The 25923-nt window shown below is 41.0% G+C and overlaps 1 protein-coding gene across 25 annotated transcripts in view; it reads left to right on the forward strand.

Annotated features, from left to right (window-relative positions):
* ABI3BP (ABI family member 3 binding protein) overlaps positions 1–25923 on the forward strand; it is a 463829-nt gene that overhangs the window by 394041 nt on the left and 43865 nt on the right. For all 25 annotated transcript variants that reach the window (XM_056556215.1, XM_056556227.1, XM_056556223.1 and 22 more), the window contains 2 exons: positions 2276–2488; positions 13602–13710. In XM_056556215.1, coding sequence (XP_056412190.1) covers positions 2276–2488; positions 13602–13710 — 322 coding nt within the window. The remainder of the gene's footprint in view (positions 1–2275; positions 2489–13601; positions 13711–25923) is intronic.

Below are 25923 nucleotides of genomic sequence, written 5' to 3' on the forward strand. Positions count from 1 at the left end.
GGATTGCAGTAACACATGTTTATGTCCTTTGTGTGTATTGGAACTAAACCAAAAAAGGGAGGAAAAAAAGCAAATTGGACATAATGTCACAACAAACTCCAAAAATGGGCTGGACAAAATTATTGTCACCCTTTAAAAATTGTGGAAAAATAAGATTGTTTCAAGCATGTGATGCTCCTTTAAACTCACCCGGGGCAAGTAACAGATGTGGGCAATATAAAAATCACACCTGAAAGCAGATAAAAAGGAGAGAAGTTCACTTAGTCTTTACATTGTGTGTCTGTGTGTGCCACACTAAGCATGTACAACAGAAAGAGGAGAAGAGAACTGTCTGAGGACTTGAGAACCAAAATTTGGAAAAATATTAACAATATTAAGGTTACAAGTCCATCTCCAGAGATCTAGATTTGCCTTTGTCCACAGTGCACAACATTATCTAGAAGTTTCCAACCCATGGCACTGTAGTTAATCTCCCTGGGTGTGGACGGAAGAGAAAAATTGATGAAAGGTGTAATGCAGGATAGTCCGAATGGTGGATAAGCAGTCCCAAACAAGTTCCCCAAGGCTCAGGGAGCATCAGTGTCAGCACGAACTATCCGTCAACATTTAAATGAAATGAAACGCTATGGCAGGAGACCCAGGAGGACCCCACTGCTGACACAGACATAAAAAAGCAAGACTACATTTTACCAAAATGAACTTGAGTAAGCCAAAATCCTTCTGGGAAAACGTCTTGTGGACAGATGAGACCAAGATAGAGCTTTTTGGTAAAGTACATCATTCGACTGTTTACCGAAAACGGAATGAGGCCTACAAAGAAAAGAACACAGTACCTACAGTGAAATATGGTGGAGGTTCAATAATGTTTTGGCTTTTTTTGGCAGCCTCTGGCACTGGGTGCATTGAATGTGTGCAAGGCATCATGAAATCTGAGGATTACCAATGGATTTTGGGTCACACTGTACAGCCCAGTGTCAGAAAGCTGGGTTTGTGTCCGAGATCCTGGGTCTTCCAGCAGGACAATGACCCCAAACATACATCAAAAAGCACCAGAAATGGATGTCAACAAAGCACTGGAGAGTTCTGAAGTCACCAGCAATGAGTCTGGATCTAAATCCCATTGAACACCTGTAGAGAGATCTTAAAATTGCTGTTGGGAAAAGGCGCCCTTCCAATAAGAGAGACCTGGAGCAGTTTAAAAAGGAAGAGTGGTCCAACATTCCGGTTGAGAGGTGTAAGAAGCTTAATGATGGTTATAGGAAACGACTGATTTCAGTTATTTTTTCCAAAGGGTGTGCAACCAAATATTAAGTTAAGGGTGCCATTAATTTTGTCCAGCCCATTTTTGGAGTTTGGTGTGACATTATGTCCAATTTACTTTTTTTCCTCCCTTTTTTGGTTTAGGTCCAATACACACAAAGGGAATAAACGTGTATAGCAAAACATGTGTTCCTGCAATCCATTTCTGTGAGAAATACTTAAATTTCTTGAAAAATTTCAGGGGTGCCAACAATTACGGCCATGACTGTGTATGTATGTATATATATATATATATATATATATATATATATATATATATACATCTATATCTCAAAGTCAGCAAGTAAGTGATTTTATATGCATGTGTGGTTATGATGCAATCAAAGTAAACAAAAGTAGAGCATTGCAAAAACTATAACTTACCGTAGTTATAGGCCCACATGACCTGACAAAGGCTAAAAGGGTTTTCTTTAGTATATGCCGCTATCCCCATTTTTTCTACTGTATAGAAAAGTACAACAGTATTTTGTCAAATGCAAATGGTATGGCTATATTAAAATGCTAAATTCTTACTTTTGTGTGGATCTTACCTTTAGCTGGTAGGCAGGGTATACTGTACCACAAACCCCTGTAGCATTTTCTAGAAAGTAAGTCATCATAACCAACTTTAACCAAATTTAACCAAATTTGTTTTGTAACCAGTGGATAATATGCTGATAACCAATAGACCAGCTACTGAACTGCTAAACTGTTATCGCCAAAGGAATTTACTAGCATGTACATGTACTATTCAAAGGTATCTAATTTACAGGAGAGCATGCCAATCTTATATACGTGAACATAGAGTTAACCTTTTCTATTCTAAATATTTAGCTGATAGGTAAATAGAAGTCTTATTTAACAAAATTCATAGTAAAAAAAAAAGTGCACACCTTTTAGACTGTATATTGAATATATCTCTATAAAAGCCATGATTAAACTGTTATGCTAAATTGTCTTTGTTTTATTCCCACAGCACCCCATGTAGTATACATGAGCAAGAATGATTCTGTACCATGCTCCATCACAGATACTCTCCAACACTTTTCCACAGAAGAGGAGAACCTCAACCAGGAGATCACCAGTGCCCCTCAGAACCCTCCAACTAATCTTACAGTGGTAACTGTAGAGGGGTGTTCATCCTTTGTTGTTATACAGTGGGACAAACCTAACAATGATACTGTGACAGGTTAGTAAAACGAACATGCTTTTAACAGCAGCTGTAGCTTTATATTGTTAGACACATTGGGGGGGGGAGGGGAGTTTATTAATAGTGTCATTTAGCATTTTTTACATTGTCTAGTTTATGAAGCTCGTCTCATTGATTATTGTGTCTCACGTTACCGAGCTTTTTTTTTTTTTGTGCCTAACCAAGGACCTTCCCTCTTATTTTACAACCCAAATGCAAATGGTAGGGATGTAAATTTCATACAGATTTTCCCCCTGTTGACTAATCTGCGAATAGTTGATCAGAAGAAAAGAAGATATGGCTTAGGGTCTTTTTAGATGGGCACACCAATGCCTGAGACAAGAACTGATCTAGCAAATCGCTGATTGTTTAATGAGCCTTTTACATGGCTCAATAATTGTTCAGCCAATTGTTTCCAGTGGAAATTTTTTTAAATCAACTGGTGTCACAAAGTTAAACAGATTTGTAAATTATTTAAAAAAAACAGATACGGCTCAATTGATGCTAAATGGCACTGGCTAGACTGAGCAACCCAACCCGACACCTATACCAACGGTGTAAAAATGCAAGGAAAGTGAGATAATAATATGTTGGAGCTCAAAATTCTATAGATATTGGGATAGTAATTGATTTAATATGTATAAAATTACGTGCATAAATAGGTGATTCACAGGGCCCTTGTGAAACCACCCCTTAAAATAGCCACAAATAAAATCACATGAATATTGCACTGTGTAGATAATATATATATATATATATATATATATATATATATATATATATATAGCCAATACATAGAATACCACCAATTATAGTCACTATTTAGTGGAATTAGATACTATAGTCTATGCTAGCTGAGCTGGTCTTATACAAAATGACTGGAGTAACTTTTAAGATTCCACAATAAAGTGCATAACTCCAGATAATTGTATTATATCCAAGTAAATTTCTGTAACAGTTCCAGGCTTGGGAATACGGTGCAATGAGTGTCTATATATGTCTTATCCTCGCACATTCCAGCACAGATAAATATCTAAACAGACAAGGTGTTGTACTGGGTGATATCTGCACGATATCTCTTAGTGATAATATTGTCCACCACAGCGATAAGTAGATTGTATTCAACTCACCCTCCGGAGGATCAATAGATCTGGTGCTGCGCACTTCTTACCTTGTGGGGGCTCCGGGTGTCTGTGAGTAGATAGCTGTGCTGTGTATCTGTAGATGTTGGGGGCATGGCCGACTGGATTAGCAATCCCTGTATGCTTGCGTGCTCAGTGTTTGTCAGCTGTAGATAACGTGAAAACACGTCCGGTTTCTAGCACTGTATACTAAGTCTAGTAATACCACCTATAGCTTGATATTTTCTCGCTACCACGAATATTCACTTCTACTGAGCTGTTGTCAATCACCTGGAACCATCCCCTGTCATCAGAGTGATCCAAGCACATCATTGAGCATGATCCTGCATCATCCCCTGTCATCAGAGTGATCCAAGCACATCATTGAGCATGATCCTGCATCATCCCCTGTCATCAGAGTGACCCAAGCACATCATTGAGCATGATCCTGCATCATCCCCTATCATCAGAATGATCCAAGCACATCATTGAGCATGATCCTGCATCATCCCCTATCATCAGAGGGATCCAAGCACATCATTGAGCATGATCCTGCATCATCCCCTGTCATCAGAGTGACCCAAGCACATCATTGAGCATGATCCTGCATCATCCCCTATCATCAGAATGATCCAAGCACATCATTGAGCATGATCCTGCATCATCCCCTATCATCAGAGGGATCCAAGCACATCATTGAGCATGATCCTGCATCATCCCCTATCATCAGAGGGATCCAAGCACATCATTGAGCATGATCCTGCATCATCCCCTATCATCAGAGTGATCCAAGCACATCATTGAGCATGATCCTGCATCATCCTCTGTCATCAGAGGGATCCAAGCACATCATTGAGCATGATCCTGCATCATCCCCTGTCATCAGAGGGATCCAAGCATATCATTGAGCATCATTCTGCATCATCCCCTGTCATCAGAGTGATCCAAGCACATCATTGAGCATGATCCTGCATCATCCCCTGTCATCAGAGTGATCCAAGCACATCATTGAGCATGATCATGCATCATCCTCTGTCATCAGAAGGATCCAAGCACATCATTGAGCATGATCCTGCATCATCCCCTGTCATCAGAGTGACCCAAGCACATCATTGAGCATCATTCTGCATCATCCTCTGTCATCAGAGTGATCCAAGTACATCATTGAGCATGATCCTGCATCATCCCCTATCATCAGAGGGATCCAAGCACATCATTGAGCATCATTCTGCATCATCCCCTGTCATCAGAGTGATCCAAGCACATCATTGAGCATCATTCTGCATCATCCTCTGTCATCAGAGTGATCCAAGCACATCATTGAGCATGATCCTGCATCATCCTTTGTCATCAGAGTGATCCAAGCACATCATTGAGCATGATCCTGCATCATCCCCTATCGTCAGAATGATCCAAGCACATCATTGAGCATGATCCTGCATCATCCTCTGTCATCAGAGGGATCCAAGCACATCATTGAGCATGATCCTGCATCATGCCCTGTCATCAGAGGGATCCAAGCACATCATTGAGCATCATTCTGCATCATCCCCTGTCATCAGAGTGATCCAAGCACATCATTGAGCATGATCCTGCATCATCCCCTGTCATCAGAGTGATCCAAGCACATCATTGAGCATGATCCTGCATCATCCTCTGTCATCAGAGGGATCCAAGCACATCATTGAGCATCATTCTGCATCATCCCCTTGTCATCAGAGTGATCCAAGCACATCATTGAGCATGATCCTGCATCATCCCCTGTCATCAGAGTGATCCAAGCACATCATTGAGCATCATTCTGCATCATCCCCTGTCATCAGAGTGATCCAAGCACATCATTGAGCATCATTCTGCATCATCCCCTTGTCATCAGAGTGATCCAAGCACATCATTGAGCATGATCCTGCATCATCCCCTATCATCAGAGGGATCCAAGCACATCATTGAGCATGATCCTGCATCATCCTCTGTCATCAGAGGGATCCAAGCACATCATTGAGCATGATCCTGCATCATCCCCTGTCATCAGAGGGATCCAAGCACATCATTGAGCATGATCCTGCATCATCCCCTGTCATCAGAGTGATCCAAGCACATCATTGAGCATGATCCTGCATCATCCTCTGTCATCAGAGGGATCCAAGCACATCATTGAGCATGATCCTGCATCATCCCCTGTCATCAGAGGGATCCGAGCACATCATTGAGCATCATTCTGCATCATCCTCTGTCATCAGAGTGATCCAAGAGCATGCTTGTGCTCCTAGCATCCAGTGCTGCTAGCGAAGTCTTAAAGTTATCTACAGCTGACAAACACTGAGAGCGTGAGCATACGGGGAACGCTAATCCAGCCGGCCATGCCACCAACATCTACAGATACATAGCGCAACTATCTACTCACAGACAACCTACTTATCGCTGTGTCGGACAATATTAGATATAAGAGATATCGGGCAGATATCGCCCTGTACAACACCTTGTCTGTTTGAATATTTATCTGTGCCGGAATGTGCGATATAAGGATAAAATCTTAATCCTTTCAGTACATATGAGCTGCTGAAGTTGAGTTGTTATTTTCTGTCTAAGTGCTCTCTGATGACACCTGTCTCGGGAACTGTCCAGAGTAGAAGCAAATGCCCATAGCAAACCTCTACTACTCTGTGTAGTTCCCGAGACAAGCAGAGATGTCAGCAGAGAGCACTGTTGCCAGACTGAAAAGAACAACTTACAAATCTGTTCAACTTTCTGGAGCCAGTTGATATTAAAAAATAAAGTTTTTTCTTGGAAAACCCTTTTAAAGAAATTATTATCCCAATATCTATAGACTTTTGAACTCCAACATATTTTATTTTACAGATTTGTAAATTACTTCTATTTAAAAATCTTAATCCTTCCAGTACCTATCAGCTGCTGTATGCTCCACAGGAAGTTGTATTTCTTTCAATCTGACCACAGTGCTCTCTGCTAACACCTATGTCTGTATCAGGAACTGTCCAGAGCAGGACAGGTTTGCTATGGGGATTTACTTCTACTCTGAACAGTTCCTGACATGGACAGAGGTGTCAGTAGAGAGCACTGTGGTCAGATTGAAAAGAATTCCAGAAAGAAATACAACTTCCTTTGGAGAATACAGCAGCTTATAAGCACTGGAAGGATTAAGATTATTATATAGAAGTAATTTACAAAACTGTTTCACTTTCTGGCACCAGTTGATTTAAACAAAAATGGTTTTCCACTGGAGTACCCCTTTAATACCTCATCAACACTTCACTATATATTTTATTCCATGCTTATTTTCAATGTTGTGAAATAGCTATTTAAGCTGAAAAAGAAATAATTATCTGCAATAAAAGTTCCTGAAATGCAGTGGGCCAAGAATCCTGCTATTCAGGCATGTGATAAAAATAAAATTCTACAAAGAACAATAAGTACAAAGCCTTAACTAAATACATAGTGACTCATCTTTATTAAACAATATACAATATAAAAATATTCTTAGCATACCATACAGAATCACACTGGAATAAAAAAAGGAAGGAAAATGAATCACACTAACAAAAAGGGGTAAATATCAATACATAGCATAACCTCTACAAGGGTTTCAAAATAAATCTGGGCAAAACCCCATTAACCTATTTCCCCAGAGCAATATCGGAGGTATTCATGATTGTCATAAATATATTTAAAAAAAGGGGAATTCATCAGTTTTCTGGCATACAAAAGATTTGAGCAAAAATTTAGACTTTTCAAAATTTTATGCCACTTTTTAAAAGTGGAAAGGGCTTAGTGCGACCAACTAGATTTAACATAACTTACTCCAGAAATGAACATAAATTATGCCAGATATCTACTTCAGCTCATTGCTGGAGAATATTTTAAAGTCTGGCACACAGAGAGTGAGAAAGATGTGCCATATTAAAAAGGTTGCCATTAAGTTGGACTGTTATGTGTCGGTATGCCTTTTTTTCCACTGCATAAAAAAGTATGGTCTGCTCCACTTTCCTATACGTGAGTACACAGTAAAAAGACTTATACCATGTGTATACTTTTTTTTTTTTAAATGATAGTCAAGGGCTGACACATGCCCTTACAGTGGCATATACAGTGGTCCCTCAACATACGATGGTAATCCGTTCCAAACGGACCATCGTTTGTTCAAACCATCACATGTTGAGGGATCCGTGCAATGTAAAGTATAGGACAGTGGTCTACAACCTGCGGACCTCCAGATGTTGCAAAACTACAATACCCAGCATGCCCAGACAGCCAACGGCTGTCTGGGCATGCTGGGAGTTGTAGTTTTGCAACATCTGGAGGTCCGCAGGTTGAAGACCACTGGTATTGGAGGTTATACTCACGTGTCCCCGCCGCTCCGGATCGCAACCGCTCGTCACCGCTGCCCTGGATGTCGCCCTCCATCGCTGTCTCCACATCCCCGGGGTGTCCCCGACGCTCCGGCAAGGCCTCTGCTTCCCCGGCATCCTCGCTCTCCTTCGCCGCCATCATGTCGCTACGCACGCTGCTCCTATTGGATGACGGGACGGCGTGCGCAGCGACGTGATGACGACGATGGAGAACGTCGACAATGGAGGGGAGCCCGAAGAGGACGCGCCGGAGCCCCGAGGACAGGTAAGTGATCGTCAGCAGACCACACGGGGCACCATAAAACGGCTATCCGGTGGCAGCTGAAGCAGTCTGCGCTGCTGCCGGATAGCCGTTTATGCGATGGCCCCGACATACAAAAGCAACGTATGTTGATGCTGCCTTCAACATGCGATGGACTCTGAGAGGCCATCGTATGTTTAAATGATCGTATATCGGGGCCATCGTAGGTTGGGGGGTCACTGTACTGGAGGCTCCCAACGTATACTTTGAAAAGAAGCATAAAACATTGCATTACATTGCAAAATTACTAATAAAACTCTTTGTGTGAAGTCCGTATTTACACATTTTGTATTACAGTATACTCTGTCTGTGTAGTTCCCACTCCTAACATTTATGCAAAATACTAAGCAAAATCATCTGTTGATGGTTTTAAGGCATTATATGTAAATATTCATTGTTTTTCATCCCCAACTTTCCAGTATCAAATCTAATTAGGATTTCCGACATGATATGTAAAATGCACATCAGTTAACATTGCTTCATATTTATAATCTGGAGCAAAAACATATAGTATTACTGCATTCCTATCCCAAGCAAATAGGAATGCTGAAAGACTACACCAGGCTCACATAGCTCAGCTGTATTCATGAGGTGAGCGCTCACCCTGCACGTCCCTGCTCCCCCAACCTTTAGGATGGTAACTGACCATCTATATGCACCTATACCCAGCATCCTGCAGTCTTTGCAGAGAAGGGTGGAGGAAAGTGAGAGTGTTCCTTTAATCAACATTATCAGAATTACTAATCAAAACCTGTGTAGAGGAAGAGTGGTGCAGTTACCCATAGTAACCAGATCGCTTCTTTTATTTTTTTAAATGACTCTGAAAAATCAAAGCTACAATCTGATTGGTTGCTATGGGCGACTGCGCCACTCTTCCTCTACACAGGTTTTGATAAATCTCCCGCATGTATGAGCCCACTGTATTAGTGCAGTGCTTCAATGGCACAAATTAGTGATTTTATGCTAGTTTGGGTACTGGGATATTAGACCTGTTGCTGCAACATGCTGTCTTTACATATTAGCCTAACATTCTGCAAACCATTGTGATAACTGGTGTCATGTATGCTTCCTTTTAATTACTGCCGATAAGCAGTTGTAAGCAGGTGGCGGCTGTATATTATAGATGTTACCCACTGGCAACTGCTGGCATTTGACTGTAGTCCAATCCAGGACCAAAAATAGGCCCAGGCATATTAGATTATGTAGCTTATTCTTTTGGATGGGAGTTGCAGCAGTCTGACCCCCATTAAAATAAATTGGGTTGTATAGTCTAAAATCACCTTGGTTCAGCTTGAGAGCAACAAATTGGGGAACAGTTTTGCCTGTGAAGCAGAATACACAATATCAGTGAACTGAGTGACGCCTTCTCTGTTGTCTTTTCCATTCTTCATCTGGTCCAGACAGCCGTGACTTCTTCCAGCTACATCGTCCCCTGCAGAGTCTGACGCTCAGACATCATTGGTTGCTCACTTTGTCAGCAGCTCCACTTCCTCTGTATGACAACAATAATCATTATAATGCTGCCAGACATTATGCCCCTAAAAATAATACTGCCAGACACCGTTTCTTATGTTTGGCAGAATCCCTCCCCAGACTCCTAAGTCCCACCCAGACCCATCTTCTTTCCTCAACTAAGGGCTCCTCCACACTGCAGACACTCAGACGGCCAGACTAGCCCCCCCAGATTTCTGTGCCCACCCCCAGACCCCTCAGTCATCTTCTTTTACACTTTCATCCTCCTAGACTCCTCTGTCCCCTTCTCCCCCCAGACCCTCAGTTATCTTCCTTCATTCTTACCCCCCCTCCAGACCCCCCTTCTCCCACCCAGAACCCTCTGCCTCTTTCTGCCCCCTCCCCGACCCCTCTGCCCCTTCTACCCAAGAACCCTCAGTCATCCTTCTTCCACCTTATGTGCTCCCTCAGCCTCCTCTGTCCCCTTCCCCCCCCCCCCACCCCAGATCCGTCATTTTCCTTCATAACGTCTTACCCCCAGACCCCTCTGCCTCCTTTTCCCCAGATCCCTCAGTCATCCTTCTTCCAACTCACAGTTGAGGAAATCCTATTGCCCGAAGCCCAGGACATGCAGTTCCAGGTGCCAGGCAGGTGATTACTAAAGGCATTTAGCCCTGCTTTAGCCCTCATGTCCCGGATGCCCCAAGCGAGCACCGATTTAACCCCTTGCCACAGAACACCGTGGGGCAGCAGCGAGGCATTGGTATGAAGCAAGCGAAGGAGCTAAGCTCACTTCATACCTGTGGCTAATGCTGGACATAGCCGATCAGGGTGATGTACGTCATTACCCTTTAGAAACTGCAATCAAAGTTGATCGCGGCATCTAAAAGTGCCAAATTCTAGTGCCAGTAGTTCAGGGTAGCTGATTGGGATGCCGCAATTTTGCCACAGATGTCCCAATTAGCTGTTAGGATGGAAGTTAGCCATTGCAGGCTGTAGCAGTAGAGTGCCGATAATACTGATCAATGCTGTTTTATGGAAAAGCATTGTTCATTGTTTGTAATCTGAAGATTGCAGGTAAAAGTCTCGTATGAGGACAAAAAATTGTGAATAAAGTGTAAAATATTTTTTTTATAAGTTAATAAATATATATAAGCCCCCCATTAATTTTAATTTTTTCAATAAAATAATGTAAACAATAATAAATATATATATATATATAAACATATGAGGTAACGTTGCATGCGTAAATTTCCCAACTGTTAAAATATAAGGTTAATTAAACATCATAGTCAATGGGGTGAGCAGGGCGTCAAAGGTCATTTCATATTGCAGAATTATTTTTTATAAAAAGCTATCAAAAAGTCCCATCAAAACAAAAATGGTATCAATAAAAACTAAAAACCATGGCACAAAAAAATGAACCCTCATACATTCCTGTATATGGAAAAGTAAAAAGTTATGGGGGTCAGAAGAAGACAATTTTAGGCATAGTAATTATTGTACAAAAAGTTATAATTTTTTTAAAGTAGTAAAATAAAACTAAACCAATGTAAGTTGGCTATTTTTTTTTAATCGTATGGACCTACAGAATAGATATAACATGTCTTTGTACCAAAAAGGACACCACATTGAAATTGAAGCCCCCAAAAGTTGCTAAATTGCTTTTTTTTCTTTCAATCTCTCCTCACAAATATGTATATATATATATATATATATATATATATATATATATATATACATATAGAGAGAGAGAGAGAGAGATATATTTTTTTAAATTTCGCCGTAGATTTGGTGGTAAAATGAGTGAAGTTATTACAAAGTACAGTTGGTCATGCAAAAAACAAGCCCTCATATGGGTCTATAGGTGGAAAATTGAATGCATTATGGCTATTAGAAGGTTAGGAGGAAAAAACGAAACCTCCCCTTATTTTGTGTACCAAGACAAGTGGATTGAGCTCCCATTTTAGCCGCTGACAAGTAGTTTTTTTTTTTTTATAAATTCCACACCCCTGCAACTTTTGTGCTTCCCACCAGACCCCTCGGTCCCCTACCCCCCCAGACCCCTGAGTCATCCTTCTTCCAACTTATCTGCCCCCCCCCCCACCCCAGACCCCTCTATCTCCTTCCCCCTAAACTCCCCTCACCTCCCCTTATCTATATATATATTTTTTACTTTATGCAGGCTTGGTCATCAGGGTACAGTGCCAGTGATTCTCCATCCTGCACAGAGCAGAGCAGCCGGGGCAGGGATATCCGTGAAGTCAGAGCATGCCTGCGCACAAATGGACGTCTTCTGCTTTTGAAGCAGCAGTGTCCCTGCCCCGGCTTACTACTTGCAGTATGAGACTGGCCAGGAGCGATGCCCCCTTCAACGTCAACTGAAAAGGGGTACTCGGGCGAGGCGGTGGCTGGAAATGGGGGGTGTCAGGACCGTGGATCGAGGGCCGCATGTTTTATTTGTTTTACCCAAAAATAGTAAAGTCTGGTGGCGGGCAGATGGGCGGCCCCGCAGATGGCCCGGCCCACCAGGCAAAATGTCCGGTGCGCCCATATGTCAGTCTTGCCCTGGTCCAATCCCAGCAGTTTAACTCTCTGGATGCTGCAATCAATATCAATATTGATTGTGGCATGTAAACAGAGTTAATTGACAGGTGCGGCACCTGTCAGGGTTACCATTGACACCCCATGGCACAATCACAGGGTGCCTACTGGGCACTATGGCAGCCAAATACATTGTGAAAGCCACTGTGTCTGCCATAGGGAGATCTTCTTCTACAGTCTGCCTCAGGCAGGCTGTAGTAGAAGATCACCAATTTCACAGTTCTGTTAAAGCAGTCTAATGATTGCTTTTAAAAGTCCTCCTGGGTGGCGAAAAAATATATTAGAAAAGTTTAAAAAAAAATGCATGAAAAAATTCCCTGATCATAAAAATTTTAATTCCCCCCCTCTAAGCTTGCAGAAATGTCAAAAATATTAAAATATAATGTTATTGGTCCCGCACTGTGAACAGAATAAACAAAAACAAAAAAACAATTGCAAGATTTACTTGTTTTTGTCACATCACAGCCCAGAATTTTTTTTTATAAACGGGATCACATCCTGTTGCTTCCCTTTGAGCAACCAGTGTGACGGTTATATTGTGGATCTACATGCAAGACAAGGCTTCAGTAAGAGGTACAGCAGTATGTTGGCGCTGAACGGACCCAGGACACAGCAGGTAGGAAGATAAAATCCAGTTTATTTGATGCAACGCGTTTCCCTGCGCAAGCGCAGATTCATCAGGCTTGCACAGGGAAACGCGTTGCATCAAATAAACTGGATTTTATTTTCCTACCTCCTGTGTCCTGGGTCCGTTCAGCGACGACGTACTCCTGTACCTCTTACTGAAGCCTTCTCTTGCATGTACATATTGTGGACTCCACACCAGGAGGGCTGCAGACGGACCATTGTATCCAAGCGATTCCCATTGTTGTGTATGTTGTACCACAACCACCCAGGGTGAGCAGTTTGAAATCAGCTTTTATTCTCCCCTCCCCCCCCCCCCCCCCATCTCCGGTGGTATTACCCTATGGAGCGCCTTCTCTCCTGTTTTTAGAATATTGTGGATCTAGCAGAGATGCTAGTATTTTTATGCACTGTGTGGACAGTTGTTGCAAGCAGTGCAGGGTTGTTTTTGGTTGTTCATTTAGTTATACGTTTGCTGGGCTTAATGCAACAGCTTGATCAGACTGACACAATCAGCCTCTGGTCCTGGTGACAGCAAGTTGTATTAGTTGAAGGACATTTCTTCCTAACGTCTTCTTCCTAAAGCCAGTAAATACTGTTCAGCTGTATCTTATTTCACCCAGAAAACCATTGTTCATTTTCAGAATATAACCTTATTTCCAAAGAGAATGGTGGAGTTCCTGGAAAAGATGAATCAATCATAACCACAAATCAAACACATTCTACAGTGGAAAACCTTAAACCAGATACAAGGTAAGTGGATAAGATAATATAGTGAGCCCATCAATACCCATGTATCTATATGGGTATACATATGATTCCTGTATATCATCTATTATATACCTTTGTGCGATTTGTCATCACCCCTCATTTAATGACCTTTAGATTAGGCTGAAAGCTGTACCTTTTGTTTTTTGGTCAATAATGTGAACAGCATCTGTCAAGGGCAATTCAGCAGTGCTTTTTCATACCTTGAATGCTCTATTATTCTGTATAATGTTAGGATTAATAGATTTTTTTTCACATATATGAATTTTACCTCACGCCCTGTCTAAAACACATGCCATATTAGAAAAGTATGTTGAAGTCTTCGTAACTGCTAGGTACAGTTGCAGGCAATGTCCTGATGCCAGCACTAGTCTCGGGATGTTGCCTGCTGCAGTTCCCAGGAGTAGAGGATGAGGAGGGTGAGTATTCAATCTAGATGGGGGGGTACCCACACTTGCCTGCTCTTCTGGGATTATGGTAGGTATCCCCCTTTTCCGGGAGTTCCCTGGACATTCTGGGAAAATTGGTTAGTATGGCTATATTTATTCAAGAGACTGAACTTGAATCTCCCAGAGCCCTATTGAAAATCTGTAAGAGATTTAATACATAACAGTTATAGTGCTAATGTTTAAGAGGGCAGGGTCATCATTGTCTCCTATACACTGGAGAATTTACAGATATTTTAAGCAATAGTAGTGATAACTTTTGTTCTGGTATGTTGAAGAGATCAGTGCCTAGATCAGTGTTTCTCACCATTCTAAAGACCAGATTTGTGTCTGTCACAAAGTCGGTGATAGTCTACCGGGATATGGAAATGACAAATCCCTTTAGTGCAATCGTTTCTGAAATGCTGGTTACATATATTAGACTGCTGATTTCTGAGTTAGTTTTGCCATTCTCAGTTGAGAAGGAGCCATGTAGACTTCAGTTAAATGGACTTAACATGTTTCTTATTCATGAACGTTTTACAGCATTGTTGTTACACCAACACCTGCCCATCACTGCCAAAATCGTTTTTTTTGCTGTTTATTCAGCTGCTTGTTTTGGAAATACTGTCCAACCTCCTTTTTAGGACTTTCCACTGGCATCTTACAAACAGAAAGTGGGATTTAAAGAATGGCTACTTGCCTGGCAATGTGTGATCCAGACACCCAGTGTTTATAGAATAACTGGTTGGATTTTGAAGACCTCTTATTAATGCCAGCTATAAAAATCCCGATTTAATTTCTATGCCATTCATAAAGTTCCTTCCAGCAAATCCGACTCTCTTTGTGTACTCATAGAATTATTCAACATAGAACTCCTGGCAAAATCACGCGGGAGGTGTGAGCTGTATAGTGGGCCGAGTGTTCTTTTCCTACAGGTCATATTACGGTATTTGAGATCATGGTGTGTACAAAGCAGGAGACTGCCTTGACCAGGATGCAGCTAACACTTACTGTGTGTAATATAGTACTATTTTGGACATTACATGGAATCTACTAGTGACTGTTGAAATGTTGTACTGTATATTAATATCATTATTCACACTAGAAGGTTGCATACTGGGAGACATCTGCTAGAATATATATATATATATATATATGGGGTCACCTTATGCCAGTGTTTCTCAATTCCAGTCCTCAGGACCCCCTAACAGGTCGTGTTTTCAGGATTTTCTATGTCTTTCACAGGTGATATAATTCTGGTCAGTGAATCAGGCATCACCACAATTATATCACCTGGGAAAGACTAAGGAAATCCTGAAAACATGACCTGTTAGGGGGCCTTGAGGACTGGAATTAAAAAACACTGCCTTATGCACAGTCATATGTCATAATGGTGTAGCAGTTTATAGTATGATAAGGGTTTTCTGAATAAATTGTATATTTTTGGTTCTGCTCCCACAAGGGCCCTGTGTCGTGCAGTTCCGTTTTTTGAGTGTGACATACTGATTGGATATTATTATAGTAACATTTTTAATAAATTTGTATATATCTTCATATTTTTCTATGTCCATATCCTTGAGCCCCATTATTAAACTTGTTCAGCCATTTTCAGCACTTAGGATATTAGAGCATTAATGGTGAGCTCAGAATTGTTACTGTAATTGTCCATCTACTCATGAGGGTGTTACTCTTGAATAATACAAAGTGGCAACCCCCCTTATAAGATCAAGGAAAACAACACAACACTGGACAGGACCTTCAGCTTATTTGCTAACCTGTGCCTTTAACCCCTTAACGACCACGGACGTAAATGTAAGTCCTAGTTTGGCTGGACTTGCCGCACCAGGATGTACATTTACATCCTGTGTATGACCGCGAGCATCGGAACGGTGCTCGCGTCATACACGGCAGGTTCCGGTTGCACGGATGTCCGCCATTAACCCCTCAGATGCCATGATCAATCCAGATCACGGCATATGCAGCAGTGCGGTACTTTGAATGGATGATCGGATCGCCCGCAGTGCTGCTGCGGCGATCTGATCATCCTGCATGGCGGCCGGAGGTCCCCTCACCTGACTACAGCCGTCTCTCAGGGTCTTCTGCTCTGGTCTGAGATCGAGCAGACCAGAGCAGAAGATCACTGATAATACTGAGCAGTGCTGTGTCTTATACATAGCACTGCACAGTATTAGCTATCAAAGGATTGCTATAGATAGTCCCCTATGGGGACATAAAAAGTGTTTAAAAAAAAGTTGAAAAATGTAAAAAGTAAAAAAAAAAAAAAAAAAAGTGAAAAATCCCCTCCCCCAATAAAAATGAAAATTGTCAGTTTTTCCCATTTTACCCCCAAAAAGCTAAAAAAAAATTTTTTATAAACATATTTGGTATCGCTGCATGTGTAAATGTCCGAACTATAAATATATAATGTTAATTATCCCGTACGGTGAATGGCGTAAACGTAAAAAATTAAAAAAAAGTCCAAAAATGCTGCTTTTTTGTCACATTTTATAAAAAAAATGTATTAAAAATTATCTAAAAGTTTTATATATGCAAATGTGGTATCTAAAAAAAGTACAGATGACGGCGCAAAAAATTAGCCCTCATACCACCCTATGTATGGAAAAATTAAAAAGTTATAGGTGGTCAAAATAGGGCGATGGTAAAATGAGAGGTTTCATTACAAAGTAAAATTGGTCATGCAAAAAAACAAGCCCTTATATGGATCTGTAGATGGAATAAAAAAGAGTTATGGATTGAAGAAGGCAAGGAGGAAAAAACAAAAATGCAAAAATAAAATTGGCCTAGTCCTTAAGGTGAAAATGGGCTTGGTCCTTAAGGGGTTAATACTCTCCTTACAGTCATGGCAGCTTCTAAAAACAACAATAGTTCCATGATATGCCTGACTGATTTTGTAGTTTTGGCTTGGCGGAAATGCTGAACAAAGATCGCAACCCTAGGAGCAAAGGTCTATAAACACATTTTGTAGCTTGAGATTTGAGGTAACTATATTAATTGACTGTGTCTGTTTTACTAGCGTGCATTGAGTCCTGAGCTGTAAACATACTTTATAATTGTAGCTCCAGGATGGTTGTATTTGTTCACTGCAACTTTTTTTCTGGCATACAGGGAGCCAGTTTCTCCACATACATTATTTAAAGATTTAATTCATATTACTGCCTGACTTCTTTTGTTCCAACTGTTTCCAAAAGCATTTTGATAGATCAGCCTTGTTATGGACCAATCTATTTTCCAGCATAAACTTTTAGTTGGCTTGAGATTCAAACTGTTTGCAGGTCATGTCATTAAAGGGAACATGTCAGCTGGTGTTACTACACTGGATTAAAATGAGAAATAACTTACTTTGATTGGTGCCGCTGTTCAGAAGATACAAGAAGTATTAGGGTCCATTGCTAATATGCTAATGCCATCCTTTGCACAATGGAGGCAGGACATGGCATACCCAGCCAGCATTTGTCCCAGCATATCAGAGCAAAGGGGACAGAGGCAGGGAAACACTGTTTGCTGCTTCTCACCTCCATTGCGCAAAGGATTGCATTAGCACATTAGCAACAGACCCTAATACCTCTTGTATATCCTGAACGGTGACACTGATCAGAGTAAGTTATATCTCATTTTAATCTGCTTCGCCTGCACCATAATCCTGTGTATTGAGTATTAGTGCGGGTGAAGTAGCTGTCAGTTTACCTTCATGTTGATAAGCCTTTTTTTGAAGAAAAGCTTTACCACTATTTGCTCTGAGGATACAATATCGTCCTGAATTGTGATTTAATCATCACCAAACCTATATTGATGGAATAAAAAAGGTACCTGTGCATTGGCTGTTGGGGGTAATGACTTCCATCTCCGCTGATTCATTACCTGTAACCCCATACCATAACTGCGTGGAGAAATCTGATTGTTCTTTTTAGGCAGTCATTCATTGGAATTGCCCTATATCATTTCCTTGGCTAATGTACAGTGGGGCAAAAAAGTATTTAATCAGCCACCAATTGTGCAAGTTCTCCCACTTTAAAAGATGAGAGAGAGGCCTGTAATTTTCATTATAGGTATACCTCAACTATGAGAGACATAATGAGAAAAAAAATCCATAAAATCACATTGTCTGGTTTTTAAAGAATTTTGTGAGAATTTTGAGTGAAAACCTCCTTCCATCAGCAAAGGCATTGAAGATGAAACATGGCTGGGTCTTTCAGCATGACAATGATCCCAAACACACCGCCTGGGCAATGACGGAGTGGCTTCGTAAGAAGCATTTCAAGGTCCTGGAGTGGCCTAGCCAGTCTCCAGATCTCAACCCCATAGAAAACCTTTGGAGGGAGTTGAAAGTCTGTGTTACCCAGTGACAGCCCCAAAACATCACTGCTCTAGAGGAGATCTGCATGGAGGAATGGGCCAAAATACCAGCAACAGTGTGTGAAAACCTTGTGAAGACTTACAGAAACCGTTTGACCTCTGTCATTGCCAACAAAGGGTATATAACAAAGTATTGAGATGAACTTTTGTTATTGGCCAAATACTTATTTTCCACCATAATTTGCAAATACATTCTTTAAAAATCAGACAATGTTATTTTATGGATTTTTTTCTCATTATGTCTCTCATAGTTGAGGTATACCTATGATAAAAATTACAGGCCACTCTCATCTTTTTAAGTGGGAGAACTTGCACAATTGGTGGCTGACTAAAAATTTTTTTGGCCCCACTGTATATTGGTGATTTATTGAATATCACTTTTCTATAGTCCACTGATACCATGTTTACTTCTATTTAAACGTCAGTGCTAAATTTTATTTGGCTTTTGTGTCAACCCCATTTCATTTAGCAGATTTCTTACAGTTCTGTCACAAACACCGAGTCCTGTTTCCACCCATTTGGTTATATCCTGCTGTGATGTACATGTCCTATTTTTAAGGCACATTACTTTAAGTTTGTATCCTAAGTTTGATGGCTACCTTGGTCTACCTATATGTGTTTCATTTATACCCTTCACATTTTGTTCATTCTTGAACCAAATTTTACTCACAACTTTTGCCATACTTTGTGTTGGATTTCCATCTTGAAACAATTTTGGAATTCCTTCCATTTCTCAACCGATAACTCTCTTGTTAGGGCTGTGTTTCTTTTCCGTTAGCTTGGTTAGTTCTATAAGCACTTTCCCAGTTATGTATAAAATAATTAGCATTTTTAGCTTTGTACTAGTGTTTGCTTTAGAAATTCAAATTCCTCAGAATGTTCTGTAAAAACAAATCATAATAATTAAAATAATTTACTTTAATTTGTTTGCGGTATGCTTCAAGATGCTCAGTTGATGTTCATCTATCATACAAACATTGTTCTGTATCATATCTATGATTTGTGGATTTGTTTGGGGATCATCCTGTAATTGTGGTGATTCTATTATTCTACTAGGGGTCGTAATTAATTATACATAATACTGGAGGCATATGTTTTATTGGGAATATGTTGCCAGTTTTTTTGCTGCCCGAACCATATTACAACCATCTGTGATTAACTCATGATGCAGCTGAAATTGTACGAAAGCAAGGCACAGTCATCTGGGCAGTCCCACTCAGCTTCTCCCCACAATACTGAGCTTGTAAGATCTCTTCCTCTTTGTGTATTGAAACATAGACCACAGAGGAAGAAAAAGTGGGGGGAAAAAACACCAAATAACACCCCACCAAAAATGCATGTAAAACACCTTTAAAATTGCATGTCCCATTTAAAAAAACACAATCATGTTTAAATGTTTCTTTATTGTTAGAATATAACAATATGAAGGAGTTCTAAGCTTGTATCTTACAGTTGCAGAAATGTCTATGTAGCAGCTATAATGTACAGGATAGGTATGGTGAATGCTATAGCTTATCAATGTCAGTAGCTGTCACTTGCCATACTTACTGGCGTCATCAAGCATCACTCAGGCCCCGTGTTGAACTGCTGTATGAATTTAGATATGCCTTCTAGTCAATACCCTCTTGCTGGGTTAAAGAAAAGCATGATATCTTAAAGGGAATCTGTCATCTGTTTCATTCTGCCTGAACCACTACTATGCAAATTGGCTTTTCGCACAGTGGAGGTGGGGGTTGGCATTGCGAGCATCCCTTCTTCTCTCCTATTCCCGCCGGCTCCTGCCTCCATCGCGCGAAAGAGCTAATTTGCATATTAACAACGGGGCTCTATCTCACTAACGGGACCATCCATTGCGGTGAGTAAAACTTTGTTTTACTCATGTTCACCTGCACTATAACCCTATGTATGGGCTTTAATGGGGATAACCATGCTGTCAGATTCCCTTTAAATCACCAGAGCAGTCCCAGCAAGCTTCTCTCTATCTAGCCGCCTTGATTAAAAGAACCCTCCCTGCTTGTGTATAGATTTGTCAAGCCCAGTGTGGTGTGGAGAAGCTGACTGGGGTCACCCCAGTAAATCAGAGCCCCCAGTTTTCTTTTTTCAAGCTATAATTTCACTGAAATGCTGCAGAGTTTCAGAGTACATCACAGATCCATAGTAGGAAAAAATACAGCTGGACACACCAATTTTCAGCGAGACAAGCTATCTAATGTATATGTATGGCTTCCTGAATCTTCCCCAGACAGATGATGTTTAGGGAGAGAAAGATCAGACAGGTTGAGATATAGCTACCCAATTGTTTTATTCTCAAGGAGATGAGCAGCATTTAGAAGGCTCAACCTAGCATCAATGTAAATGGATAAACAAGAGAAATACCATTTGGCTAACAGCTATTGGAGGTGCTCGGCCTTCTTTAGACTCCCTATCTCGATTATCACTAATATTTCCTGCTCTTGATACTTTTCCCCAGTATAGTTTATAAACTACCGTATTTATCGGGGTATACCACGCACCAGCCTATAACACGCACCCTCATTTTACCAAGGATATTTGGGTAAAAAAAGTTTTTTACCCAAATATCCTTGGTAAAATGAGGGTGCGTGTGTGTGCATGTGTATACCTCGATACACTGTTTCTGACCCCGCAGAAGCCCCCAGGAAAGGCAGGGGGAGAGAGGCCGTCGCTGCCCACTTCTCTCCCCCTGCCTTTCCTGGGGTCTAGAGCCCTGCTGCCGCTGCTTCTCTCCCCCTGGCTATTGGTGCCCCATTGCCTCTCCCATCCCCGGTTATATAATTACCGGTTGCCGGGGTCGGGTCCACGCTGCTTCTGACTCCGGTGTGGCGTCTCCTGCATTGTTGCTATGCGCTGCATAGCAACAACGCAGGAGATGCCACTCCGGAGCCAGAAGCAGCGCGGACCCGACCCCGGCAACAGGTAATTATAAAACCGGGGATGGGGGAGGCAATGGGCTAGTGGCGCCGGCAGTGGGGCAGCGGCGCCGATAGCCTGGGGGAGAGAAGCGGCGACAGCAGCAGGGCTCTAGACCACAGGAAAGGAAGGGGGAGAGAAGTGGGCAGCGACGTCCTCTCTCCCCCTGCCTTTCCTGGGGGCTTCTGCGGGGTCAGAAAAACCGGGGATGGGGGAGGCAATGGGGCAGCCGTGCCAGCAGTCTCTGGACCCCAGGATAGGCAGGAGCAGAGAATCGGGCAGCGACGGCAGGTCTCTGGACCTGCAAAAGCCGCTGCAGTTGATTGATTTAAAGCGCCCGCTTTAAATCATTGAACTGCAGCGGCTTATCGGAGTATAACATGCAGATAGACTTTAGGCTAAAAACTTTAGCCTAAAAAATGCGTGTTATACGCCGATAAATACGGTATCTCTAAACTATTATTATGACACATTATTTAGTGTTGGTAATGGTGGTTTAAATAATTTAAAAGCGTAATTTATGTATACAATAGTATCATTAGTTATTTTATTTTATAACAGGCTAGTCATAAATACTGGGATAACCTAAGAACTAAGAGGGAGATTTATCAAAACCTGTGCAGAGGAAAAGTTGCGCAGTTGCCCATGGCAACCAATCAGCTTGCTTCTTTCATTTTTAACAAGGCCTCTGCAAAATGAAAGAAGCGATCTGATTGGTTGCTATGGGCAACTCAGCAACTTTTCCTTTGCACAAGTTTTGATAAATCTCCCCCTAAGTGAGCTAGACCATAACTTAAGGTTCTGGAATGTTAACAGTCCCATACCACATACATTCTTTTATTTCATTTCTTTTCCTATCAGATAATTGTGTATTGCCTTTTATGTCATGCGTACAATGTTCTTGATTTCTCAGATCATTTAGGGCAAACATGTAACATCATTTTTTAATTATGGTTGAACCAGTGAAACAAATCTTCAAAGTTTCCATGAATTAAAAAAAACTAGAGGACTGCTGGCAGAGAAAAGTGGAATTGTGTTTGTGCATGAGTTTTATTAGCTGATGTTACTCCATTTATTTGGTTGTTTGTTAACGAGAATTCCATGAACAAAGCTTACCTACGGGGCTCTTAGTTGATGTGGGAGGTGACTTGTGGTTTCTGGAAAGAATGAATACTGTACTTGCCACTGGTTGATTTTCCAGACTGTCCACATCCTAAAAGCATCAGTATACTGATTTAAAGTTTCACTTAAGTATTGTTAAACCAAAAGACTATTCATTTTGGTTCAAATGTGCCAATTTGGCTTAGAATAAGGACATTTTACTTACTTGGGAGTTTAGGTTAATCCCAGGTCAGGAGTTGCACATTTCTTTAGGTAGTTTTAACATGCACTTTTTATTTATTTATTTATTTTTGCACAAATGAGGAAAACTGATGAATAAACTGATCCTATGCATTTGAATGGGACAATTCAGATTTATCCAGCACCTGAATTAGGATGCTGGATCACCAGAAAGGCCTTAAAGGGGTACTCCGGTGGAAACATTTTTTTTTCTTAAATCAACTGGTGCCAGAAAGTTAAACAGATTTATAAATTACTTTTATTTAATAATATTAATCCTTTCAGTACATATCAGCTGCTATATGCTCCACATGAAGTTCTTTTCTTTCTGAATTTACACAGTTTTTTTTTTTAATTGGCAAAAGGGGGGTGATTGAAACTTTTATTAGGGAAGGGGTTAAATGATCTTTATTCACTTTTTTTCCCCTTTTTTTTGCAGTGTTATAGCTCCCATAGGGGGCTATAACACAACACACACTGATCTTTTACATTGATCAATGGTTTCTCATAGGAAACCATTGATCAATGATTCTGCCGCTTGACTACTCATGCCTGGATCTCAGGCACTGAGCAGTAATTCGGTGATCGGACAACAGGAGGAAGGTAAGGGGCCCTCCTGTGGTCCTGCAAGCTGTTTGGGATGCCGGGATTTTTGCGGCAATCCCAAACAGCCTCCTGAGCTAACTGTCAGTGCTTTACTTTCACTTTAGATGTGGCGTTCAATTTTGAACACCGCATCTAAAGGGTTAATAGTGCGCTGCACCGCGATCAGTGCTGCGCACTATTAGCCATGGGTCCCTGCCGTTGTTAGAGGCCGGGTCCGACCCGCTATGACGGCGTGGCCCTGCGTTATAGAAAGGGAGTGTGCTGAGGGCGTATAGGTCTGCCCTCGGTCCCCAACAGGTTAAAAAATCTTAATCCTTCCGGTACTTATTAGCTGCTGAATACTCAGAGGAAATTATTTTCTTTTTGGAACACAGTGCTCTCTGCTGACATCATGACCACAGTGCTCTCTGCTGACACCTCTGTCCATTTTAGGAACTGTCTAGAGCAGGAGAGGTTTGCTATGGGGATTTGCTCCTGCTCTGAACAGTTCCAGACATGGGAAAATAGTGACGCGGCCATGTCAGACACTGTGAGGTTTTTTGGTAAAATTTACCTTTATAACAGAATGTAACTTGACACAAAAATAACACAACTTTTATTCTTTATACAATAAAAGTCAGAAGTAATCTTATCTTAAATGCAGCATATTATAACAGGATGCATAATGTGGTGTAAATAAAGTCTTGTTTCTTATTAGAATCCCAATTGCTTTACTTTTTACAAAACCAGAATTGGATCCAGAAGAGGGAACAAGGGAAATCATTCCAATACCTTGCATTTGGCAGTACTATCTCACTATTAGGGTAGTTTCACACTCAGTGAGGGGACATATTTAAAACTTTTTACGCCACTGTCCGGAGGAAAAGTTGCCCAGTTGCCCATAATAACCAATCAGATCGCTTTGTTCATTTTTAACAAGGCATCTGCAAAATGAAAGAAGCAATCTGATTGGTTGCTATGGGCAACTGGGCAACTTTTCCTCTGGACAGGTTTTGATCCCCCCCCTAATATAGATTAAATTCAATTTATTGAGTGCCTTAATTTCACACTCATTCATTTTAAGCTTCAATGTGTAAATGTATTACATCTGCAGTATAGAAAGGAAGAAATGTACTTCTGTTGCCAGGGTCACATGTGGTAAATTAGTTACTGCACTGTGTTCCATAGGAAATAGCTTCAAGGAAAGTTCTTTAGCAGGATTTTCTTTTTGTCATTGTATTCCTATTATCTTTAGTTAGTTCGTTGCCTTAGCAGTTATTTTAGTAACAAGGTAAATGAACCTGTATTCTCATTAAGGCCTGTGGAAATCTCTTTGCACAATCGAAAATGCTATAAGCAGTTTGTGGACTCAAACAGTCAAGATGATAGTCTAACAATGAACACCTTGTAACGAACCTCTGAAAGTGATTTAGGAACACATCAAGAAAAGTAGGAATACATACCCAACAATATACAAATAGCCGTTGGTTCACTTCCTGCTGTACCTTGCTTTAGTCTCTGGGTCCTAGGGTCTGCTTATTGTTTTGGTAGAGTTAGTTTACACATCAAGGTTATTATAGGGATATGTGCAGGGATAGTGGGGCTTAGTGCTATCTGGTATAAAATTTAGAATTCAGGGATAGATCTAGAAAAAGATTTAAAGATATCTAGCAACAGTAATTTTTTTGTAGTTGTTCCTGTTCATCATCCTTAGCTTCAGTTCTTGACTGCTATCTTATCATTTGTTTATGTTATCAACCATTTCATAATCATTAGTTACTGCCATTTATTGGTAAGTTACAATTTTTGTCACCTAGCAGTAGTGACACAGCTAATAACAGAAGGTAGCAGTGACTTAGTTTTAGGCTAGTTTTGAGTTTTAGGTGGTTTCTGTCATTCCTAGGCCCCTTTCACACTGCCGGTATGCTCAGGCAAATTCGGCCATCAAACTCCTTTTTAAAAAAAAAATGTTTTGCAGTTTGCTGGCCGTAATTTTGCCGGAGCATACCGGCAAATAATGGGTCCCGATGCACCCCATTGTATTCAACAGCCACCGTTATTTTCGGAGAGAAAAGCCAGAGAAAAAGACAGTTCAAGCACTATTTTTTCTCCCGCTTTTCTCGATCCTAAAATAACAGGATTTACACTGCCGGAGACAACCGGCCATTTCCAGTTTTTCCAGTGCAGTGGTAGCATGCATTCACACATATCGGCTTAACTTAACACCTCATGTTCTTTTACTTGCACTACTTGAATGAAGTTTTCCATGTAAGCAAAGCTAGGACCATTTTTCAAAAACTCTTTCTTAAAAAAACTTTTCATTTTTATTAAAATGTATAAATAAAAAAAGAACAATAATATATATACCCAGTTTCTTTGAAGATCAGTGACCTGTCTTGTGCTGTGATTTTGGACGTTTGCTACAAATAGCCTGGGCTGGCTGCCTGGGCAACCACAGGCACAGAGGTCGAACCTCCGGTGCTGTCTCACTACCTTCTCTCTCTCTCTCTCTCTCTCTCTCTCTCTCTCTCTCTCTCTCTCT

This window comes from Hyla sarda, chromosome 2, assembly GCF_029499605.1.
Source record: "Hyla sarda isolate aHylSar1 chromosome 2, aHylSar1.hap1, whole genome shotgun sequence".
Classification (NCBI taxonomy): domain Eukaryota; kingdom Metazoa; phylum Chordata; class Amphibia; order Anura; family Hylidae; genus Hyla; species Hyla sarda.